Here is a 24735-nt window from a genome sequence, read left to right as displayed (position 1 = left end):
ATTGCTTTAGGTAATATAGACATTTTAACTATGTTTATTCTTCCAATCCACGTGCATGGGATATCTTTCCATTTCTTTATGTCATCATGGATTTCTTTCAATAATGTCTTGTAGTTCTCATTGTATAGGTCCTTCACCTCCTTGGTAAGATTTATTCCTAGGTATTTTATTCTTTTTGATGCAATTGTAAATGATATTATCTTTAGAGCTCAAACATTTTTGCTCATGAGCTCCCTAAAATAATAATAGCCCTGCCCCCCACAGTTTTAAGTTGAAATCTAACATTTATTATGCAAGTTCACATTTATATATTGTTAGTAGGAGATAGAAAATATTAATCATTTTATAAGTTGAAATAAACTGAGGATTGACTGTAATCATAATAAATATTTCATGATGATTTGATAAAGTAGACTTTTAACTATCTTATTGAATAAAGCACACTAGATACTAAACAACTTAAATTTTTTTTTTTTATCCATGGGTTTTATTCAGTGTATCTGAGTTTTTTAGTAGCCTGCAAAACTTTCCAGTTACATCTTTTGTTTGTTTGTTTTAAGTCAGGTTATTGAGGTATAATTTATATACAGTGAAATTCAACTATTTTAGTGTACTCTAGTTACTTTTAAAAGAAAATATGTCACTAATGTGTTCTCCTTTGGCTGTGCTGATTGTAGAGAATACCAGCATGGGCTAAACACCTCTCTCCAATGCCAACTTCCACCCTTACAGAAATATGTCTATGGTGGGGAGAGGCAGGAAGCCCCATGAGTTTAAGGCACCTTGATTAATCTTGAAACATTTTCCTAGACCAGTGTCTTCGTTTATATATCCCTTTGCTTGGTGCCCAGTAGTTTTTACACCCTAGAACAATTTGTCATAATTAGACTTGGCATGGGCGAGGGACATGCCTTTCTGTTTTAAGGTGGTAGAAGGACTGTGTGAGCACAAACCCACTGTCTGGCAGATCAGGTTTGGGAAGGAGTATGTACGGAAGACGAGGCTCTGGAAATGGATTCCCTTGAAGCCATCTGTACACACATACCCCTTGGAAAATCTCTCTGTGTTCCTCCTGTTTGAAGTGTACTGCCCAGAGGTTCAGGGGCTCAGGGGCTCTGTCTGAGAAGGTGCTAAGGGTAGGGGTGCCATTTCTGGGCCCACCACTGCTGCTTCATCTGGAGCAACTGGGCTTCTTTTCTGTTTTACATTTGAACTTTTGTTTGAAGGGAGGGTTTTGCTGCTAAAAATAGTTTGAAAAACATGGCTTTCATGGGGAACCATTTAAGGATTTTAAGCAAGAAGTGACATAATTAGGTTTTTGTTTCAAAAGGTCACTTTGGCATCTGAACACACTGTGGAGGATGGATTGCAGGGAGGTGAGACTGGAGGCCCAGAGACTTGTCACAAGGCTGTTGAAACAGTCCAAAGGAAAAACTGTAAGAATTGGCAACTCTGGGCTCCGTCCCAGAGTGGCAGCACCTGCTTGAGACGGAGCGGGGGCTTCATGGTTCGCAAGTCGCCACCCAGCTGCTCTGCTCATTCATATTGTCTGCCTGGCCTTTGCCTTTGTGACCCCTGCTTTAGGGTCACCTTGACTCCTTCCTCTTCATCCTGTAGATCTAGTCTGCCAGCAAGTCCTGTCATTTTTTCCTTCAAATTATCTCATATTTGTTTCTCTTTCTCCTAGCTTTTCTAGGAAATTTTAAGTGAAGCAGAGATTAAAATGGTGATTAATACATTTCCATTCTCTAGAAGCTGTTATGGTCATGTTTCCTTTGCTTCTTTTTATGTGAGATATTTGTAAATTGAGCAGGAGTTAAAAGGTGAGGTAACACATGCCACTTTTTCTCAGTGAAAGATTATGTGAAGAAAGTAGAATTTTAAGTGGAGTGGAGAAGGAAATATAACAGAATATTATATTTGAGACTTTATGCTATCAAATGCTCCCAAGGGGTGGTAAGTAAGTACTGGGGTTGGTAATAATGGTGAAGGGTGGTAAGAGGAGCATAGGGAAGTGGGATATGTACCTGGGAAAACAGGCCAAGTGTGCAAGAGCAGTGGAAACCACTGGGACATTCCTGAGCATCACAGAGGTGCTGGTCCAGGCTTTGAGGGAGCAGACAGGGGACAAATGGGTTCACCTGGAGCTTGAAGCATCGTGAAGACAGATGTACACAGTTCTTCTCCTGACAATTCTTAAATTCTCTCTTAGCAATCATTGGCTCTCTATGAAGCATTTTCCATGGAAAAACTACTCATCTGGACTGTCTTTTCACAAAACTGCTATTTCTGGCCCTCAGAGTATGGTACCAGTTCCACTGTTAGAATGCTTATCTAGACAGGGAAGTTAGAAGCTGGGATCCGATTTGAAAATATTTTAAGTTTAAAAACTTTTTAACTTAGAAAGCTATTTGTAAATTCAAAGTAAAAACCTTGACCTTTTAGACAATAATAGCAGCTCTTTGAGGATATTGGACATTATGAGAAGGTGAACTGGACCTCAGGTCTAGATCCATACTCTGCACTGCTGCATGGAGTGTCAGGGAAGTAGGGAGATGGAAGGGAGTGGGTCGCAGCAGCAATAATGGGGTTTGACTTGTTTTCAGAATTCTGTCTCTCCCTCATTGGGGCTAAAAGAAATAATGCAGAATTTTAATTGTCTGTGTTTGCCTTCAATACGTTGCACTATGTTCCTCTTTTTACACTGCCTCCTCCTCTCCCTTATTGATATGCTGCATTTGGAATGTCTCTTTTCTGCCTGATTTGGTCTTACTTTCCATGGCTGTTCTCTGCCCTCTGTTGGCAAGTTCCCTTGGACCTGTCTGTCTTGTGTGCAAGAGACAGTCACATATAGTCACAGCCTTTTTCTTGGTCAGGTTGGTCAAGCAGAAAGAAGACTGGAAGGTGTGTTCTTTTGCTGGAATCCTGTAGGCCTGGAGGCATGGTCTGGTATAGAGCAAACCTGAGGGTCCAGTGTTGGCTGTGAAATCAGGTAAGTTATAAAACTGTTCAGTGCTGAACTGGGAGTCAGTTTGGGGCATCAGGGCTTGCCAGGGAGAAGGGTAGTGTGAGCCCGAATCCCATGGCGGTCCCAGAATTCAGCAAGGGTCTGAGGCTTCTTTGGCCTGAGTGTGACTGGGGTTAGGATTTCTTTCCATTAGGGAACAGGGCAGCTTAGAAACTCCGGCACCTTATAGCAGCTAGCTAACTTGATGCTTGGCAGTTTAGTTCTGGATCAGAAATGAGGTGTTTGGGCTGGCCTTGTCCCAGAAGAAATTATAGGTAGTGTCTGTGAAGTAGTAGGAGGCTATCCCAACCCCACAGAGAGAAAGTTGGACGCTAGCTGGGTCCTGGTCAGGCCAGCAGGGTCTTTAGATTTCCCAGGCTGTGTATGAGTTGCAGTGGGGTCACCAAATACAGCCAAAATCTCATTGTCCACATCAATGAGAGCAATGATTGCATAATTGGAATATATAGATAACCAAAGGTCTCATTTATTTAATATTTTCAGCTTCCCCCCAAAAACGAAAAAACAAAACAAAAACATTTCACTGGATGTTAGTAAGAAATTACAGGGGCCAGCCCAGTGGCATAGTGGTTAAGTTTGCGCACTCCACTTTAGTGGCCCAGGGTTTGCAGGTTTGAATCCTGGGTGCGGACCTAGGCACCAGTCATCAAGCCATGCTGTGACGGGCATCCCACATACAAAATAGAGGAAGATGGGCATAGATGTTAGCTTAGAGCCAATCTTCCTCAGCAAAAAGAGGAAGATTGGCAACAGATGTTAGCTCAGGGGCAATCTTCCTCACCAAAAAAAAAAAAAAAAAAAAAGAAAGAAATCACATTAAGCAATTGCTTATTAACGCTTATTAAAAGTTAATAATCACTTATTAACTTTTGTTTCCCTGCCCTTTCCTGCTTTCTAGTATCAGTGGCCAGTTGGAAGGAAGAGGGAAGGGGCAAGATGCTTGAAAGTTTAATCCCTAATATAATTTAGAGTTGTCCTTAATGTTCAGAATAATGACATATCATGTGCTTGATCTTGTCTGGGAGTCATGTGCTTGATCTTGTCTGGGAGTCTGGGCATCAGTGGTGGCTGGTCCTCACTGGGGTCTATTTCAGAGAGACTCATCTGGGTCTTTGGTGGCCACTCCCCTGTAAACATGGCTTCATATGGTAAGTTCCATGAGTCAGAAGAATATCTGACAGATCCTCACCTTAGAGACCAGGAAACTTGGATTCTAGTTTCTGCTATTAAAAAGCCATGTAGGGGGGCCGGCCTGGTGGTGTAGCGGTTAAGTTCCTGTGCTCCACTTCGGCCCGGGGTTTGCGGGTTCAGATCCCGGGTGTGCACCGACATACCGCTTGGCAGGCCATGCTGTGGCTGCGTCGCATATAAAGTAGAGGAAGATGGGCATAGATGTTAGCCCAGGGCCAATCTTCCTCAGCAAAAAGAGGAGGATTGGCAACGAATGTTAGCTCAGGGCTAATCTTCCTCACACACACACACAAAAAGCCATGTAAGGTCGGGGGAGAGTGGGGGAGGAAGCTAGGTGACTTCCCTTTGTAGGACTCAGTTTTCAATTATCTTTAAACGAGGGGATTAAACAATATATTTATAAGATTCCTTCTAGCCCTGAAATTCTGTGATTCTGGCAGAGATTGTGTCATTTTGGATTTGCTTTCCGCGTTAAGCTGTGTGTAGTTGCTTAAAAAGTATTTGGTTGACTCAGTCTAAAGTTAGAGCCATGTCTTTTTCAGGTTGCCTGTCATGCTTTTGACTGTTCTATCCTTCCTTTCCTTGCTCACATAGGATGAAATTCCTTTTCACTAACAGTGTTGGGAGGTGGAACTGGAGTTACCATCCCGTGTTAAAGTAGGAGCTGCCTGCCTTAAGACTTCCATTTCTACTGGACTTGGGGCAAGAGACATTGTTGGGGGGCTTTGGCCTGTGTGCCCCAGGGATTCCAACTGTATGCTCCTCAAGGTGAGGGCTGTGTCATTCAGATTTTTTGGTTTTCACCCTACAGCTTGTGCAAGGCAGCCAGTGTTCAATAAAGAAATATTGTACCTAAGAATAAAATGGCGGGGCCAGCCCGGTGGTGCAAGCGGTTAAGTGCATGTGCTCTGCTTTGGCGGCCCAGGGTTCGCAGGTTTGGATCCCGGGTGCGCACTGATGCACCACTTGGTAAGCCATGCTGTGGCGGCATTCCATATAAAGTAGAGGAAGATGGGCACGGATGTTAGCTCAGGGCCACTCTTCCTCAAGAAAAAAGGGGAGGATTGGCATTGGATGTTAGCTCAGGGCTAGTCCTCCTCGCAAAAAAAAAAAAGAATACAATGGCCTTGTGCTTAATTTCCCCCCCTAAACCACTAGGTGCCGCCTTCACCTCAGAGAAACTATGCCCCTCCTTTCTCTGCGCTCCCCCCAACCCCACCCCACACTCAAGGAGCTCTCTCAGCTTCTTGGCACTGGGATTTCTGGAGAAGTGGCTTGAAAGGGGAGACACACTGTGGCTCTCAGCAGGGGGAGGAGAATGGGTTTATGTGCATCTCCTTTATGACAATTTGAGAAAAACTCCCCAGTGTCCCATAGCGGTCCCTCCCAGCAACCATGATATCATCCCTCACAAGCTGTTCCTCAGGAGCAGATCAGCACTCCACATAAGTGGTATCTGGCATGAGCCTTCTAGGTTGGAAGCTTGGGAATGGGGTGGAACCCAAGGGGGATACAATGGGCTTCCACTACTGGGGGAATGTTTTGCTTAGTCAGTCCATGAGCTTTTATCAGGTGTGAGCCTGGGCTGTGCAGGAAGATAGAGAGAAGAGACCGTTCTGGGCTCCTGCCCTGGAGCAGATGGTGTAGTGGAGCCAGCGGACTGTGGTGGGCCTCTGAGGACATGGGAGGGCACAGAGCGGGCATGGGGACAGGAAGAGAGAGATTGGAGGGTTGAGTCCTAAGGAGGAAGGAGACTCATGGACTTTGTAAGGACTCAGGAAAAATCGACCATGGGAGCCCCTTGGTCCTGAAGGGGCCAGTCTTCCAGCAAGCAGGCTGTCTTACTGCTGAAGGAGTGAGAGGTTCCCGGCAATGAGAAGGGTGGTATGGTTTACTAGGTGGAGGACTAGTGGGGATCCCCAATATGTGGGGACTCCTGAATGCTTCCTGGAGACTGGAGTGTTGAAGGACTCAGGGGAGTTAAGAGAGGGGACCCTGAGCAGAGCGGGATAGCGAGCGGGGCGAAGAGAGGCCCTGCGCTCGTTGGAATGTGAGATGGAGAGCGCGGCGGGGTGGCCCAGGGGCTTGGGGGAGGGGGTAGGCCCTTACAGTCAGGGGCCGCCGGGAACCTCGCCGGCCTGCGGCGCCCTGGTGTGGAGCCCCGGAGCTGTCCCCGGCGGGTCTGAGCCCCGGGAGGTCCCGGGCGGGGGGCGGGGGGCGGGGGCGGGGGCGGGAGGAGGTGGCCGGCGCCGGAGGGTGGGGCCGGAGGGGGCGGGGCCGCGGCGGGGGCGGGGCGGCCTGCCCCGGAGTCACACTCGGCGCCGCGGGCGCAGCGAGCGAGACGGCCGGTCGCGCGACCTGACCTGACGAGCAGCGCGCCGGGGGCCCAGGCGGGGGCGGGAGGAAGCGCGGGCGGCGCCGGGCGCCCGGGCCCAGCGCGAGCCGAGCGGAGAGGAGCTGGGCGCGGGCGGGGGCCGCCGCGCCTCCGGACGGGACCAGCGCCCTGGGCCCGTTAGTCCAAGCAGGAGCTTCAGGAGAAGCCTTCCCAGGAGACTCCCCCTGCCTTCCCTCCCTCCGGCCCAGGCCTCGCTTCGCTCCCCGCCCGCCCATGGTCCCCGTCCTTCCACGGCCCGGGCGCCCTCCCACCTTACCCCCTTGGACCTCCTTCCCGCAGCTCTCTGCCCTCCCAGCCCCTTCAGCCGTGAGGTCCCCCGGGCCTTTTCTTTGTACCAGCCTCCCCCCCACCCCCACCCCATCCCAGTCTAGGATCCCCTTTTCCTTCTCAGCTTTAGATTCATCAGCCTACTTCACCTCTCATTGTCCCCATCTCAGTCGCAGGCCGCCTTGGTCCCTCCCTCCTCTTGCCACCCTGCTCTTAGTCCTCAGTCCTTGCCCTAGGCTGGCAGACCCACTCCTTACCCACCCCTGCGGCTTCCTTCCATCTCCTCCTCCTCTCCCGTCCGCACCACTTGCTGTATCCCAGCCTACCTAGCTTATCCTCACTTCTCTTCCTGGCTCTCTTCCCCAGGTTCCAGGCTGGGTGCTACTTGTGCCTCCCCAGTAGGCCAGAGGGGCCCCAGGTGCTGGGGGTGGTGGGACTGCTGCTTTCTCCCTATGGCACTGCCATCACTCCTGCTGTTGGTGGCAACCCTGGCAGGTGGGGTGCGTCCTCCCGGGGCGCGGAACCTGACGCTGGCGGTGGTGCTGCCAGAACACAACCTGAGCTATGCCTGGGCCTGGCCGCGGGTGGGTCCTGCTGTGGCACTAGCTGTGGAGGCGCTGGGCCGGGCACTGCCGGTGGACCTCCGGTTTGTCAGCTCTGAGCTAGATGGCGCCTGCTCTGAGTACCTGGCACCGCTGCTTGCTGTGGACCTCAAGCTGTACCATGATCCTGACCTTCTGTTGGGCCCCGGTTGTGTGTACCCTGCTGCCTCTGTGGCCCGCTTTGCCTCACATTGGCGCCTTCCCCTGCTGACTGCCGGTGCTGTGGCCTCTGGTTTTACTGCTAAGAATGAGCATTATCGTACCCTCGTGCGCACTGGCCCCTCTGCTCCCAAACTGGGTGAGTTTGTAGTGACATTACATGGGCACTTCAACTGGACTGCGCACGCTGCCTTGCTGTATCTGGATGCTCGCACAGATGACCGGCCTCACTACTTCACCATCGAGGGTGTCTTTGAGGCCCTGCAGGGCAACAACCTCAGTGTGCAGCACCAGGTGTATGCCCGTGAGCCAGGGGGCCCTGAGCAGGCCACCCACTTCATCCGGGCCAACGGGCGCAGTGAGTGTGGCCTGGGCTGTTTTAGGGTCAGGGGAGGAGGGCTGCTGTATCCTTGGAGCTCAGCATTGGGAGACTGTAGATGGAGGTGGGCACTGAGGAGCTGGGTGTGGTGGTTGGGGTCGAGAAGGGCATGTGCACAGAGGCCCTGTGGGAGAGCTAAGGGAGTATATTGGGGGAGCTTGTGGACGTCATAGGCAGATGTAAACAAGGAATAAGCTAGCATGAGGGGCGAAGCTGGTGTCAGGGGAGAATGTGGGATTGGGGGGAAATTGGATTTGGGGAGGAATGTGAGTGCCCAAGAGTAGTCAGTGTGGTTGATGCCACTCCAAAATGTGTGCTTATCTGTGAGCAGAGACTTCTCAGACTGGGGCACCAAGACCCCTTGTTGGCATAAAAATAGTGAGGACTCTATAAAGGGGCTTTGGGGTTGAGCCGATTTGGTTGGGAAAGACAGGTAAAGCTCACACTGAGAGAAATTCTGAGCAGTCAGTCCTTTGATCCAGGAAAGGAAGGGCTGAGTGGGGGTGAGGAGGGCTGGGTGGGGAGCAGCAGGCAGGGCTCTGGAAAGAGGAGGGGCTTGAGGCTGATAGCTGCCTTCCTCTGGGGTCTGGAGTCATGCTCTGACTTCTGCCAGATGGTTCCTACAGCCCCAGGGTACTTAGGACATAAACTCCATGGGGGAGGGGTGGGGAACATCTGCTGGGTGGTTGATAGGTTAGGGCACTCTCCTTGCTAAAGATGGAAACACAGATGGTTCAGAGAGGGGGCTCTTTGGGGTCCTGGATGCTTTCTCAGGGTGCCTCTCTGTCATGTACCTGCTCCCAGTTGTGTACATCTGTGGCCCTCTGGAGATGCTGCATGAGATCCTGCTTCAGGCCCAGAGGGAGAACCTGACCAATGGGGATTATGTCTTCTTTTACCTGGATGTCTTTGGGGAGAGTCTCCGTGCAGGCCCCACGCGCTCTACAGGCCGGCCCTGGCAGGACAATCGCACCCGGGAACAGGCCCAGGCCCTCAGAGAGGCATTTCAGGTATCCTTTGAGCCAAACTTGAAGGAGGAGGGGGAAGAGGAGCTTCTTTGGAGATTCTGTGTTTCTCACAAGACCCACAGAAATCCCAGGAACAGGGCAGGATTTGTGAGCTACAGGAGTGAAATGAACAGAGGCTTTCCGAGTTTAGTGTCATTCTTCCTTACTTCCCCACTTCTGTGACTCTTTCCTCAGTGTGTCTGTCAGGTTTACCTTCCACAATCCCAGAACACTGACTTTCCTAAGTACCAGTAGTAGACTATACTGTGAGGAAGAAAAGTTCAGGAAAAAATCTGGCTCCAGCACCTGGGAGGGCTTCCACCCTTTCTGGAGAGGCGTGATTGTGGTATAGTCAGATACGAGTACAGAGCGGTATGATCATATGTCCTGGAACCGACTCTCAGAACTTCAGCTGTTCAGAGGAGGGAGAGCCAGTGTGGGCTGGGTTTAGGGAAGGCTTTTATAGAGGAGGGAGACTTTATTGTGACTTTAAAGATAGATGTCATATTCCTAGTCAGAGTGGGAGAGAGGATCCAGGCAGCCTGAGCAAAGAGAAAAAGGTAGGAATGGGCACGTTTGGGGGACCAAGAAGATACTGAGCTGACAAGGAAGAAGGGCGCACTTGAGGAAGATGTAGGACATAACATTGTAGAAGTATAATCAGATTAAAGGGAGCTCTGAACCTAAGATCAAGGCGCCTGGACTTGAATGTGTGGTCCTTCAGTTCAGGTTGGATTAGAAGAGGAGGCTAGAGAGAGTGAGACCACCTGTAATAGGTTGGAATGGAGGGAGGTGATATTGGCTTGAACTAGGGTGATGATAGCAGGAATGGAAAGAAATGGATTTAAGAAAAATTTGTAGGGAAAATTGACATGACTCGGTTCATTTCAGTCCCCTGCTCAAAACTTTCAATGACTTGTTTCCTACAGAATAAAGTCCCAACTCCTCATCACAACATTTAAGACCTTCTACAGTCTGTTCTCAGCCCACTTTTTCAGTGTTACCTCCTGGTGCCCCTCATGCTGAGTGCTCCAGTCGACAAGACTGCTCTCAGCCCCCTGGCCCCGGGGCCCCCCACCCCCCTGCTTTTGTGCTCTTTGCTCCTTTTGTCCAGAATGCTCTTCCTTCCCTCACCCCAGATCTCTGCCTCTCAAAATCACACCCATGAATTGTTCCCTGATTCTCCCACCAGTTTTTCACTAACTTATGTACATAAGTGTTTCTTATTTATTTATCCATATCCCTCGTTTTCCCAAAAAGGATTTGAGGTGGCGTATGGGATAACCTTAAGGTCATTTTAACCCTGAGATTCTTTGACTCTAAGTGGATGTGAATAAGGGCCGGACTTGGGTGGCCATCTTCTCCAATGAGTAGGGTTTTGTGTGGCTGCGATTGTGTATCTGGTTGTGTCTGACTGTGAATGACATATCTGTTTGCATGCCTGAGTATGAGTCTGTGACTGTCACACTTGAACATGGCAGTGGCAGGACAGGTTTTGTTGAGGCTATAACTTTTGTCTAAAACAACCTTCTCACCTTTGTCTGTCTGCATAATGCTTGTGTATTCTTTTTTTAAACATTATTTTATTGAGGTCACATTGGCTTATAACATTGTGTAAATTTCAGGTGTACGTGATTATGTATCAGTCTCTGTATAGAATTCATCGTGTTCGCTGCCAATAGTCTAGTTTTTGTCCGTCACCATACATATGTGCCCCTTTATCCCTTTCGCCCTTCCCCCACTCCCTATGCTTGTGTATTCTTTAAGACTCAAATCAGTTATTTTCCCTTCTAGGAAACAAATTCTGAATCCCAGGTTGGACTGAGTTTCCTACTCTTCTGCTTAACTCTGTCTCCTAGAGAACTTGCCATATTATCCAGTTGTGTTGGATTCGTTTGAAGACTGACTCATTCTATTAGTGTTTATCAGGCACCTTTTATGTCCTGGGCACTGTGCTAGGTGTTTAATGAGACAGACATTAAACAAATATACAAATAAATACAAACATAGAACAACCTGTGATAAGTGTTACTTGAAAAAAAAAAAGACTGGTGTGAGGATGGATAACGAGGGCACGTGCTTTAGCTAGGGTGCTCAGGGAAGGTCCCCGTGACCCTCCCGATGGGAGGGCTCCATGGCCGTTTTGAGGACAGAACACTTCTTTTTCTGTGTGAGAATTCTTACCAGCCAGGGGGCCTAGCACTTCAGGCAAGGAGGAGGGTCTAGTCAGCTAACAATCAGCTATATATATTAATTCTCTTTTCTTTCACTCATTCTAGGCATTATGCAGACAGAAAAAGAGGGAGGTTTTGCTGCGACACAGGAGAAGGGGAAATAGGCTCAAGAACATGCCGGAGGGAACATCAAGGCGGTGGGGTGGGGTGAGGGGACAATGAGGTGTCGTCTGGCCAAGCTACTCTCATCCTTTTCGGATGCTGAAGCGAGGTGGGGGGTGAGGAGAGTTGGGTGGTCAGCTCCAGCTAAGGATGAAAGAACAGAGAGCCCTGACCCCAGAGGTACCTTGTGGACTGGGGTCCCAGACCAGGCCAGCCTGGAAAAGGTGGCAGTAGAGGTGAGGAGTCCCTGATGCAGATGCCCAAAGCTTTTCCAGCAGGGTGTCATGCCCAAGGAAAAGATCCCAGCTCCTGCTGGATACTTGCTATGCGGGGGAGAGGGCTCTGAAATTAAGTATGTTGATATGATTTTTCTCTCTCATTAAGCCAGAGATCATGCTCATCTCTGTACTATTCCATGTGCCTAGCACATATTGTTGAATTGAATGAAGGCGTGTGTTAAGGAGAGAGGGGAGAGGGCTAGGAAATCATCTAGATGGGAGTAGAGCTGATAGGTAATGTAAACCAAGATGATCAACCAGGATAGGGAAGAATAAGTAGATACAGTGGACTCAATAAGCAAATGACCAGACTGTAAGGATCCAGAGGCCGAGGCTGGGCGTTTGAGGACTACGGGGTCAGAAACCTAGGCACGGGGGTCACACAACTTAGGTGACCAGCATGAGATTGGGTTACAGATGGGGACACCAGCAGCTAGAATGGAAGTAAGCACTAAACCAAGGGCTGTGTAGGGCAGAATCTCCTCTGGACACAGTCTTTGTCTATTTAGGCTACTGCTGACAGAGCTTCCTGCTGGGCGGAGCGGGTCTTCATGGGGTGGGCCCACAGGCAGAGGCAGGCTTCTGCTGCCCTTGCACATTTCCCACGTGCACTTCTGGCTTCCGCTCACTGCTGAACCAGATTTTGGCAACCTTTGCTTGTTTTTTTTCACCTGGGGTCAACTGTGAAATGGGAGACAATTACCAACCTTTACCTTCTGCTCTCTAGCCCCTGAGCAAGCACAGAAATCCTTTGGAGGTTCTCCTTTTTTTTCTTTTTTTAGTAGCTAGTAACCATAGCAAAAGAGTCTAGCATAGCAGTTTTCAAAGTGTGGACTTGGGATCTTGGGGGCCCCTGAAATCCTTTTAGGGGGACCATGAGGTCAAAACTATTTTAAAAATAATGCTGTTATTTGCCTCTGTCACCCTCATTCTTCCATGATTGTACAGTGGAGTTTTCCAGAGGCTACATGCTGTGTGGTGATGTCACCACTCTGGCAGCTATAGATGGTGTTCTTGTGTATTCTTGCGTTTAAAAAATTTGTCAGCTTTAATTTATAATATGGTAAATATTGATAGATATAATCCAAATAAACAAAAGCTCTTTGGGGTCCTCAATAATTTTTAGTAGCGTAAAGGGATAATGAGACCAAGAAGTTGGAGAACTGCTCGTCTGGCAAACGGACCTAGAGAATTACTGTTTAAAAAGTGTTAAAAACCTATCACCAGCCTTTATATTGAAATATAAGTTGCGTTAAGCCTGATCTTTTCGAGCTCTTTTACTGACTTTTTACATTGTTTGTCAACAATATCCTACCCCTCCAATTTCCTTTTATTCTTGGAACAGGTGTTACTGGACAAACCATTGCAACCCTCCCAGGCCCCTCTCCTTTTTAATTTTGCCTGAGAGTGGGGGAGTGTTAGAAGTGTGTGAGCAAGCATCCAGACTCTAGTCAGAGTAATTACCTCATGCAGCAAACTCCAGTCTAATATAATGAATGTAGGTTAGAAACAGGCTTCCTTATTTCCTACCTGGAGTGAATTGATACACAGTCATGCGCCGCCTAACAACATTTTGGTCAACAACAGACCGCATATACGATGGTGGTCCCATAAGATTAGTACCATCTAGCCTAGGTGTATAGTAGGCTGTACCATCTAGGTTTGTGCAAGTGCACTCTGTACCGTTCGCATGATGACGAAATGGCCTTACAACGCATTTCTCAGAACGTACCCCAGTCGTTAAGTGAAGCATGACTGTATAATAGATCATATATATCTCTATGGTCTACGTGTACTTTCTATGACAGGAATTAACAAAACTGGTAGAAATGACTAGATTTTAATCTATCGTTTCACCACGTCACATTTCACAAAATATATTGATCTGAAGTCTTTCCCTTACATTGCGATGCCCGTTTCCCATCCAAGGCAGAGGCTGGTCTCAGTGATTGTGCAGGCCTGAGGTGCAGGCGGAGGCCAGGATGTCCATCAGCTGAGAGAGGGGAAATGTGTGGGGCCAGAGGGAGTCAGGCAGGTGACTCCCTGGTGAGAGACAGACATGCTGACTTGCGGCCAGTGAGGTGTGTGCGTGGCTGAGACCATGTGTGTCATTTGCTTATCTGTGAAATGGGTGTGAGCATGAGACTGTGCGTTTTCTCTGTGACGTGTCTGTTACTTAATGATGTGTAGGACCATGCCAGTATGCGGGACACTGCTGCTTATGGTGGGAGTTCCACACATGTTAAATGAATGGGCTCACAGCTTTTCACAGTTGGAATCACTGTCTCAAAGTATTTCCCTCAGTTGTCATAGGACCTGAAATCTTTTAATTCACTGGATGGAGGCACTGTGTTCAAGTGACCCAAATGAAAAAAAAAATATCTTACTGATAACATTAACAGTAATTAACACCGCAGAGAGGAGCTGTTGATCAGTGTTGTCCTTGCTAGTGAACAGGTGCCAGAAAGTATGGGACAGAGGAGCTGAGTGCTATGGCAGCCTGGCAGGGAGGCCTGGGTGGCGGTAGGGGCGTCAGGAAGATGAGGGGCTGGGTTTTGGGGATGGAGTTGACTTCTTCCATTTCCTAGTCTCTACCTTCCCAGAACCATCTTCTCTACCTTTCATGGAGGAGTGCCACTCCCTGTCCCCAGATGCATTAAACATACACCACACACATGCACACACACACATGCGCACACACAACACACAGAGTTTAGTGTCCTCTCAGCCTTCAGACCCACCCATGTATATTTTATATCACGTGTATTTCACCTAGGTTCCCTGCCCTTCCTCTTTTCCCCTAACACCCAACTTGAATCCTGTTCACTCTCCCCCATGTGCTGTTGGTACAGACAGTATTGGTGATCACATACCGAGAACCCTCAAATCCTGAATATCAGGAATTCCAGAATCGTCTGCTGATAAGAGCTCGGGAAGATTTTGGTGTGGAGCTGGCCCCCTCCCTGGTAAGTAGATCTCTTTTCCTGAGAGTCTGGCCAGGCTTTGAGGAAAGGCTCTTCTCCCTAACTGAGCAACAAGCCTTGGCCATGGAGCCAGTGGACATGGACTGTCTGCTTCCATCTAGAATTTTGCCTTCAGCCCTAGTGTCCAGTAAGGTAGGGACGGCACCTTAGGAATGACAGGAGGGAAGAAAGCAAACCAGAAGAGAGAAGAGGTAGAGGGAGACCCCAGAGATGGGAAAGGGGCCTGGGGAAGGGGGACATTTGGGGAGCACTGCTGAAGTTACCATCTCCAGATGAACCTCATCGCTGGCTGCTTCTATGATGGGATCCTGCTGTATGCTGAAGTCCTGAACGAGACAATACAGGAAGGGGGCGCCCGGGAAGATGGACTTCGAATTGTGGAGAAGATGCAGGGACGAAGATACCATGGTAATGAAGAGGGTCAGATAGAGGCCAGAGGGCTGCCATCAGGCTCAGGAGTGGAGTGGGCAGAAGAAAACACAGACACCAGGGGCAGGAGGGAGAGTTAGTAGGAGCCAGAGAACATGGCAGAGGTGGACAAAGTATTAAGAACAGGGGCAGGGGTAGACTCTAAGGTAACTGGAGGGACTCGGGGAGAGGAGAGGGGCCTAGGGTAGAGCTCAAAGTGAGGGCTATTCTTTTCTATCTTAGGTGTAACTGGATTGGTTGTTATGGATAAGAACAATGACCGAGAGACAGATTTTGTCCTGTGGGCCATGGGAGACCTGGATTCTGGGGACTTTCAGGTGATGGGGGAGGAGGCAGGGAAGACAGTGTGGGCCCTGCAAATCCAGCTTTCAAGGGTTCAACAGGGATGGAATCAAAGGTACTGGCAGCAGGGACTTATTTTCTCTGCTGGAGCTGTGTCCTGGGTGGGTAGTAGGTTGGGGAGAAAAGCGGCCAGGTAGCTGGGTCTGGGGGAGGAAGCTGGTGGGAGCAGGCCTGTGGGCCCAGTCTTCTCCTTCCTCACAGCCTGCAGCCCACTACTCAGGAGCTGAGAAGCAGATTTGGTGGACGGGACGGCCTATCCCCTGGGTGAAGGGGGCCCCCCCCTTGGACAATCCCCCCTGTGCCTTTGACTTGGACGACCCATCCTGTGATAAAAGTGGGTGTGTGCAGGGACTGGGCACAGCCCTTCCTCCCTTGACTTCCCTCACTGACTCCCCACCCTTAGCTCTATTTGTGCCTCTTCTTCTATACCCCTCCTTACTTCTTTCCCTCAAGAAATCTGTATACCCCTGCACCCCGAGCATCACCCCTCCCCATTCTTACAACCCCACACACAGTCTTTCTCAGGGTCCCCCTGTCCCCTTCAGCTCCACTTTCAACTCTGGCAATTGTGGCGCTGGGCACAGGAATCACCTTCATCATGTTTGGTGTTTCCAGCTTCCTCATTTTCCGGTGAGTTTTGACCTTTTAACTCACCTTCCCTCTCCCTCCCCAGGACCACACAGCCTTCTGGCTAAGGCCAGGTGGTCCCCAGATGGGGTGGCAGGTCTCTTAATTAATTGGTGGTTGTCTCTCAGACTTCTCATCTTCCTCTCTAGCCTTTCTCCTTAGTTGTCTTTTAGCCGAGGAGTTGTTTTCCCTACTTTTGGTTCTAGACTGGGTATGGTTACTCGTGATTTTGAGTGGGGTCTTATAAGGGTAATGATGAATTTTCCATGGATGCTACCATTTTAAGAAAAAACTTTTACCTTCAGCCTCTGTGTTTTTAAATGAGCATAGGGCTAATGTCAGATATGTAGAATATGCAGCCTTCTCTCAGTCCTGTATCTCGGGTGTAACAGTTGCAGGAAAGCCCTTGTTGGTTTATGGGGTGGTAGGATTGGGCTTGCCGGTCAACTGAGGCGTGCAGTCCTTACAGAAAACTGATGCTGGAGAAGGAGCTGGCTAGCATGTTGTGGCGCATTCGCTGGGAAGAACTGCAGTTTGGCAATTCAGAGCGATATCATAAAGGTGCAGGCAGTCGCCTCACACTGTCGCTGGTGAGCCCTTGTCTCAGCTGTCCCTCTGCTTCCCTCTGAGTTCCTGTCCTTTCTTACCCTGGACCTTTCCCAGCACATTGGCCGGTAATGATGGCCCCTGCACTACCACCATCATCTAATGTTCCTTTCATCCTTCCGCCTCCATGTTGCCCTTGGCCCCAGCGGGGATCCAGTTACGGCTCGCTCATGACAGCCCATGGGAAATACCAGATCTTTGCCAACACCGGTCACTTCAAGGTGAACAGTCATCCGCTTGTTCTGGTGCCCACCATTTCATCCTGTCTCATCCCCATCTGCCGCCTCTGCCCATGAACCTCTGCCCCTCATAGCCTTTCTCTCTGTGACTAGCTGAGCTCCTGGATGCTCCCACAGTGCTCCGGTATTTCCTAGCACTCAGAAACTCCTTTTGATATTAATTTTCCTTTTCGCCTTTCACTCCCACCATCAGGGAAATGTTGTCGCCATCAAACACGTGAATAAGAAGCGCATTGAGCTGACCCGGCAGGTTCTGTTTGAACTCAAACATGTATGTAAGGGCATGTGGGTTGAGGGCGAGGGGTAAATAGGGATGGGGAAGAGGCTCGGAGAAGACTATAGATTAGTAAAATTGGCGGAGGGCAAGGGGTTTATTTAAAAGTGATTTTAAGTTGTAGGTACAGTCAAGAGAAAGGTCCTCTCATGTAGTGATAGATTTCTATATCTAATTTTTAGCTCTTTCAATTATCTTTTCCTTCCTATTGTTTTTTTTTTTTTGCTAGATGAGAGATGTTCAGTTCAACCATCTCACTCGCTTCATTGGTGCCTGCATAGACCCTCCCAACATTTGCATCGTCACTGAGTATTGTCCTCGCGGGAGTTTACAGGTGAGGGGTAGGTGGAGACTAGAGGGGCGGGGAGATAGGCCAAGTTACACTGATCCTATGCAGGTGATAGCTGGTGAGACTAGGAGAGTCACGTCATCTATTCCATGTCACTTACTAGGATATTCTGGAAAATGACAGCATCAACTTGGACTGGATGTTTCGTTATTCACTCATTAATGACCTTGTTAAGGTGAGTCTTCCCCATTCCTCCTTAGGAATTCATCTGTTTTAAAGCGCCTCCATCTTTCTATCTTTGCTTACGATTTCTCCTTCTAGTCCTCTGAAACTCCCATTCTTTCCATTTCCCCTTATTCCTATAGTTGGATAATAATGCATAAACAAGGGGTCTGGGGTTTTTAATTGGGGGGAATGCGTTTTTTTTTTTTTTTCGTGAGGAAGATCAGCCCTGAACTAACATCTGATGCCAATCCTCTTCTTTTGTCTGAGGAAGACTGGCTCTGAGCTAACATCCGTGCCCATCTTCCTCTACTTTATATGGGATGCCGCCACAGCATGGCTCGACAAGCAGTGCGTCGGTGCGCACCTGGGATCCGAACCGGCAAACCCCGGGCCACTGCAGCGGAGTGCGCGCACTTAACTGCTTGCGCCACTGGGCGGGCCTGGGAATGCGTTTTTATCTACCTGTACTTGTAGAGAATTTTTGTCTTCCTGCCCTAGATTTCGCAGATCTCTCTCCATCATCTTTTTTTTTTTTTTTTACCTCCAAGAGCTTATATTAAAATCCCTTAGCAGGGAAAAGATGCATGGGGTCTCCAAATGTTTATCTCCTGTTTTTTCTCATCATTTACTCTCTGACCAATATTTGGTGTATACGCTCTTTTGTTCATAAAAACTGAAATTTAAAAAAAGAACATTTACTAGTAAATCTAAGAGAAGCCAAGGAAAATTATACTAAACCTTTGGTATCTTCCAATAATACTACATTTCAGCTATATTTAAGTGACCCAGAGGCGTGTGGATTTGCAGAGGTATAAATTTGAATCTTGCATGGGTTGGACAGGTGTTTAGAAGCAAGTCCTGGGGCTGGCCTGGTGGCTCAGTGGTTAAGTGCGCGTGCTCCACTTTGGCGGCCTGAGGGTTCGCAGGTTTGGGTCCCGGGCGCGTGCTGACGCACTGCTTGTCAAGCCATGCTATGGTGGCGTCCCATATAAAGTAGAGGAAGATGGGGACGGATGTTAGCCCAGGGCTGCCAGTCTTCCTTGGCAAAAAGAGGAAGATTGGCCTCTGATGTTAGTTCAGGGCTGATCTTCCTCACAAAAAAAAAAAAAGAAGAAGAAGCAAGTCCCATAGCCAGTGAGCTAGCTCAGTGGGTCACCTCTAACACACCGAAGGCTGCCTTTGGTTTTTCTGCTTAATTCTCATGAGGTTATTTAAAAAAATTTTTTTTGTGAAAGTTTGCCATCAAATGAGAGATGAAATATTAGGTAAAGTTGATGTAGTACTCAACTAGAGGTGTGATGATAAATATAAGAAAAACATGACTCTTGAGAGAACAATGATTTGATGGAAAAGTGATTTAGATCAAAGCCAGAAGCCTAATCATTTCTGTATTCACAAATTTGGAGATTCCCAAAGGTTTTGTTGATATCAAAAGGAATAAAAAGGAAGAGTTCACAGAGACTAGAGTTATGAATTGTTTAGGTCCAGAGCTAAACATTTAGACAGAGGTGTTTGGGGTAGCGTACAGAACACTGTATCCTTTTTCTGTTCCACCTGAACTGACCTTGGTGGGCTCCCAGGGTTTCATTTTTGGAAGCACCACTCAGCCCTCTTAGGACCTGCCTTATAGTCCCTTTTAGGCAAAGGTTCTCTCCTCTCTGGCCCCATGGGGCGAGAAGTTTCAGGCTTCTGCATTGGCTTGGCAGCTGTCTCCTACTCTTGTCCCTTTTCCAGGTTAGAAAAAAATTAGAAAAACTTACTATTTTCTCCACTTTCTCTCTGGCCAGCATCCGCTCTAGCACATTGCTTTCCTCCTCCATCCTGACTTGCGTGCCTACACGTGGTTGTACGTTAAAGTTTATAACTAGTTAGTCTTCCTTGGTGCATCCAGGTACTCTTGATACCTGAGTCTCAAGCCATGTCTTTCTATTTTATTTATTTATTTTTTTTGTGTGAAGAAGATCAGTCCTGAGCTAACATCCATGCCAATCCTCCTCCTTTTGCTGAGGAAGACCGGCCCTGAGCTAACATCTATTGCCAATCCTCCTCCTTTTTTTTTCCCTTTTTCTCCCCAAAGCCCCAGTAGATAGTTGTATGTCATAGCTGCACATCCTTCTAGTTGCTGTATGTGGGATGCCGCCTCAGCGTGGCCGGACAAGCGGTGCGTCGGTGCGCGCCCGGGATCCGAACCCGGGCCGCCAGTAGCGGAGCGTGCACACTTAACCACTAAGCCATGGGGCCGGCCCCCAAGCCATGTCTTTCTAATAAGTAGTGGCCATGGATTTGAGGGCACCATGGATGTCATATCATTCTTGGAGTTTGCCCTCATAGTTCTGTTACCTTCACTACTCAGAGGACTGTCTGCCTTTTCCAGGGTAATAACTGATAGGTGCCCTTGTCCCTCCTCTTAAGTATTTCTCCTATACCTAGTGCTTGGTTGCCAAGATAGTGCTTGTGGCACCAGGAAGGGAAGACTCTCTATTCTCCCTGCTTCCTTGAGTGGAAACTGTGCAAAAAATGCCTTCCGAAATTAGCTTATTGTTTTAATGGTCCCAAGATCTTTAGACAGCTAGCTAATGTCCGTCTCATGGAGAAGGGGTATCCTAAGCCAGATATGATCCAATCCCATGACTTGATCTGTATCCTGCAGGGCATGGCCTTTCTCCATAACAGCATTATTGCATCCCATGGGAGTCTCAAGTCTTCCAACTGTGTGGTGGATAGTCGTTTTGTGCTCAAAATCACAGACTATGGCCTGGCCAGCTTCCGATCAACTGCTGAACCTGATGACAGCCACGCACTCTATGCCAGTGAGGCCTTCCCCCACAACCCACTTTTATATTGCTCCTCTGGCCCTGATCATTTCCACCTAGGGAGGGTGGGAGAGGGAGATGGAGTGACAGGAATATGGGGAACATTGTGAGAATGAGCCCAGGTGGGATTGGGGATACTCTTTTTGAGGACCTGGCCAGCATGTTCCTTCTTTTCAGAGAAGCTGTGGACTGCCCCAGAACTGCTCAGTGGGAACCCCTTGCCTACCACAGGCATGCAGAAGGCTGATGTCTATAGCTTTGGGATCATCTTACAGGAGATAGCACTTCGCAGTGGTCCTTTCTACTTGGAGGGCTTGGATCTCAGCCCCAAAGGTGAGAAACAGTCTACTACCCACAGGCCTCTCTACCTGGGGGGCCCTGTTCTTCATTCAAACCCTTTATCACCCTCAGAGATTGTCCAGAAGGTCCGAAATGGTCAGCGGCCATATTTCCGGCCAAGCATTGACCGGACCCAACTGAATGAAGAGCTAGTTTTGCTGATGGAGCGATGTTGGGCCCAGGACCCAGCTGACCGGCCAGACTTTGGACAGATTAAGGGCTTCATTCGCCGCTTTAACAAGTGAGAGGGCACTAAAGGGTGGGGCTCCCCAGGGATAGAAGCCTCATCAGTCTTAGTGGATGAGGTGGGGCTGGTGGGGCCAAGAGAGTGGGTTGGGTAGGAAGTCCTGGGAGTCTTGAGAATCTTGGAGCAGGTACCATATCCTGGCTTCCCCCCAGGGAGGGTGGCACCAGCATATTGGACAACCTCCTGTTGCGCATGGAGCAGTATGCCAATAACCTGGAGAAGCTGGTGGAGGAACGCACACAGGCCTATCTGGAGGAGAAACGCAAGGCTGAGGCTCTGCTCTACCAAATTCTACCCCAGTGAGACTTTTGTCCCCTTTCTCGAAGTTCCCTTTGGTGTTCTGCTCTGGGTTCTGCCTCGTCAAGCTCCTGAGAACTCACTTCCCAACCCTTAGAACCTTGCTTTGTTACATCTTGCCACAGTGAGCCTTTCTGGCTATAGACTATGTATTTTCATTCTGTCTCCAAATGAGCAGTGCCGCCTTCTTTCTGGATTCCCATTCCTTCTTCTTAGACACTGCTCTACTATGCCTTTGCTCCAGCAAGTGTTTGTAGAACAATCCCAACTTGAGACATTGAGCCCCCATCCCCAGGGATCCCCTTCCATCCCTCATCACTTGTACACCTTACCTTGCGCTAGACTGTAAAGTCTTCCCAGCCACCTTCCTTGTCCTTCACCAGGCTCTGCTTTCACGTTAGAACTCACCTCTGCTCCAGGCATACACTCCTTTCCTCTCTCTCCTTTCTATCTTCTTTCCCTGAGTTTGGCTCAAATTGCACCCTTGCTTCCTAGTTCAGTGGCAGAGCAGTTAAAACGGGGAGAGACTGTACAGGCTGAGGCCTTTGACAGTGTTACCATCTACTTCAGTGACATCGTTGGCTTCACAGCTTTGTCAGCAGAGAGCACCCCTATGCAGGTGAGAGCTATGGGTGAGAAATAGGGGGCAGGACAGGGACCTGGGGAAGCTTCATTGGGGCACAGGGATCCTCAATAATAGGTAAGATTAGTTTGTTCTGAAGTTCCCATATCTTGTTATGGCTTGTGGGTTAAGAATTCTTAGAAAGTTGGGCACACGTCTTAGGGCCTCTGCTCTCCCATCCCTGTTAGGTGGTGACACTTCTTAATGACCTGTATACCTGCTTTGATGCCATAATTGACAACTTTGACGTCTACAAGGTGAGAGCTGGGGCTACCCTCCTACTGAGACCCCTTTAAAACCCAGTCTCCCTGAACCCCACATACCTTACCTGCTCTATGGTCGATTTCCCTCCTGAGTCTCCAGAATCCTAGTGCTGGAGTGCCCTCTGTAGACAAATGAGGCTCTGGCACTCTAATTGTACATCCCAGTCTAATTTCTGGTGAATCCTTAGGCTTCCCTAATCGGAAACATCACAAGATTTAGCCTCTATTTGCCACTTTTTGCCTGGGGGGGTATAAATATAGCTTATCCATCTTTTCTCTTCTCTCCATCCCCTCCAGACATGGAAGAATCATACAGGATGTGGGTACAGAATGATTTATTGGAGTGAGGGACAAGCTTTGTTGTAAAAGCTTTTTGTTGAAGTCATTGAGTTGGCACAGACAGGGTGGGTTTTATTGTGCTTAGGAATAAAAATAATCTGGATTTGAATATTGGCTTTGTAGCTCACTGTGTGGCCTTGGGCAAGCAACAGAAGCTCGCTGAGCCTCAGATGTTTTTTCTGTGAGATGGGAATAATAGATTTATTGTGGAAAGTGCCTAACATTGTGCAGATAATAAATATCCATTCCTGTCCCTTCCCTTTGGGCTTACTTTACCATCTCAACTGTTACTACTATAACAAAGATCTCTCATAAACCCTTTAACCCAGATTCACCAATTGTTTATATTTCCCCCCCTTTGCTTTATTTTTTAAAAATATATCTATATATCTATATAATTATTTTCCAAACCATTTGAGAGTAAGTTTCAGACATTGTGCCCCTTTGTCCCTCAACAGTTCAGTGTCTAGTTCCTAAAAACAAGAATGTTCTCTTACACAGCTTCAGTACAGTTAACAAAGCCAGGCGCCTGCTTTCTTGCATTTGACAGCTGAGGCTGTCTGAGGCCCACTTCACTGGGCCGGCCTGACCTCTTCACCAGCCTCTGTGCTCTTCCGGTCAGCCCTGTCTTCTTGCTTCCTGTTTCCTGACAGCAGAGCCTATCTGTCCACATCCTGTTGCAGACACGGTGTCCACTCATTCAGAAACGTTTACCGAGTATTCACCAGGTGCTGGGATGGGGCAGGAGGATTTAGATTCCCTTGAGTTCCTGTTCCCCCAGATTCTCAGGACCGTGGCACTTATTTTCTAATCGATGTTCTGGCCTCCAAGGCTGTCAGGATGACTCATAGGTCATGACTCGAGGTGTCCAGCTTGTCTCCTTCTACTCTTCCCCATTCCCACTGATACAGACAGAGGTGACCTTTTAATCCCCCTCGCAATCAGGTAGAGACGATTGGAGATGCCTACATGGTGGTATCTGGTCTCCCAGGCCGAAATGGTCAACGCCATGCCCCGGAAATTGCTCGTATGGCCCTAGCGTTACTGGATGCAGTTTCTTCCTTTCGCATCCGCCACCGACCCCATGACCAGCTGAGGCTACGCATAGGGGTCCACACAGGTAAGGCTGACTCTCACTCCAGCCCAAGGATCTACTTTTCCCAGGCTCTCTCAACCTGTTTCTTCTCATAGGGCCCGTCTGTGCTGGGGTCGTTGGCCTGAAGATGCCCCGCTATTGTCTTTTTGGAGACACGGTGAACACTGCTTCCCGAATGGAGTCTAATGGTCAAGGTGAGACATTAGCCCTCAACCCCAGCTTCAGCCTCAATCTCTATTGCCCTTTTCTTCCCTTCAGAGTTCCTTCACATCTCTCAGTCTGAGAGACCACAGTTCCTGACTGCCCCAACCTTGGACATATTTTGGTTCTAGTGCATGTGCAATGGGAAGACTGAGAGCCTCCTGAGAGGTGGTGGTTGGGTAAAGCTCTCTGATACCGGCAGTTCCTCTGTTGCCTTTTCTTTGATTCTTTTTTCCACCATCCCACCCATCCCACCCCAGCCCTGAAGATCCATGTCTCCTCTACCACCAAGGATGCCCTGGATGAGCTAGGATGCTTCCAGCTAGAGCTTCGGGGGGATGTGGAGATGAAGGTGATGGCAGGCCATGGGGAGGGGGCCAGGGGCCATGGAAAGGGAGGATGAAAGTGATTATGAGGATCATGGGGGAAGAGAGGGAGATAAAGGGAACAACGTAGAAGAATCTGAATTATCTCCACTGCCCTCCAGGGAAAAGGGAAGATGCGAACTTACTGGCTTCTAGGAGAACGGAAAGGACCTGCTGGACTCCTGTAAACCCCACTTCTTCCCAAGTCAGACAATCTACTGTTGCCCATACCTGGGTGGGCAGTGGCCGCCATCTCTCCACACACCAGAAATGGACATTGTCACATGAGATGGAAACCAACGTGCATAAAACCCTACCTTTTATGGAAGTGGTTGCCCTCCGCAGCTCAGCCTTGTACATATACCTGCCCCTCTCTGTCCTGGTCCTCTTTCTCCCTACCTGATGTAAATATCTGTATCTAAACCAGAATATTTTGGCCAAATATAAAACAACAAAAAAAGTGATGGTATGATAGTCTGGGTTGGGGGCAACTCCA

The 24735-nt window shown here is 48.7% G+C and overlaps 1 protein-coding gene across 4 annotated transcripts; it reads left to right on the top strand.

Annotated features, from left to right (window-relative positions):
- Window positions 1-6591: 6591 nt before the first annotated feature.
- Window positions 6592-24701, top strand: NPR2 (natriuretic peptide receptor 2). 4 transcript variants are annotated; one of them, XM_014797475.2, is made up of 22 exons: window positions 6592-8000; window positions 8826-9031; window positions 14495-14608; window positions 14899-15034; window positions 15278-15372; window positions 15599-15731; window positions 15943-16027; window positions 16485-16614; window positions 16777-16851; window positions 17063-17140; window positions 17373-17477; window positions 17596-17667; window positions 20308-20467; window positions 20648-20803; window positions 20882-21050; window positions 21209-21355; window positions 21849-21972; window positions 22164-22232; window positions 23523-23697; window positions 23769-23867; window positions 24135-24226; window positions 24362-24701. In XM_014797475.2, exons 1-22 carry the CDS (start codon window positions 7334-7336, stop codon window positions 24425-24427), a joined length of 3153 nt encoding a protein of 1050 aa, XP_014652961.1. In that variant the 5' UTR covers window positions 6592-7333; the 3' UTR covers window positions 24428-24701. The 4 variants fall into 4 exon arrangements, with proteins under 4 accessions (XP_014652961.1, XP_014652962.1, XP_004443324.1 ...); XM_004443267.3 differs by having other exon boundaries at window positions 6593-8000; window positions 16494-16614; XM_014797476.2 differs by lacking the exon at window positions 16777-16851.
- Window positions 24702-24735: the final 34 nt, after the last annotated feature.

The sequence above is a fragment of the Ceratotherium simum genome, chromosome 29, assembly GCF_057802395.1.
Source record: "Ceratotherium simum simum isolate JZ-2026a chromosome 29, ASM5780239v1, whole genome shotgun sequence".
Lineage (NCBI taxonomy): Eukaryota > Metazoa > Chordata > Mammalia > Perissodactyla > Rhinocerotidae > Ceratotherium > Ceratotherium simum.
The sequence above is the reverse complement of the archived record's forward strand: the minus strand, read 5'-3'. Positions and strand labels throughout refer to the sequence as shown.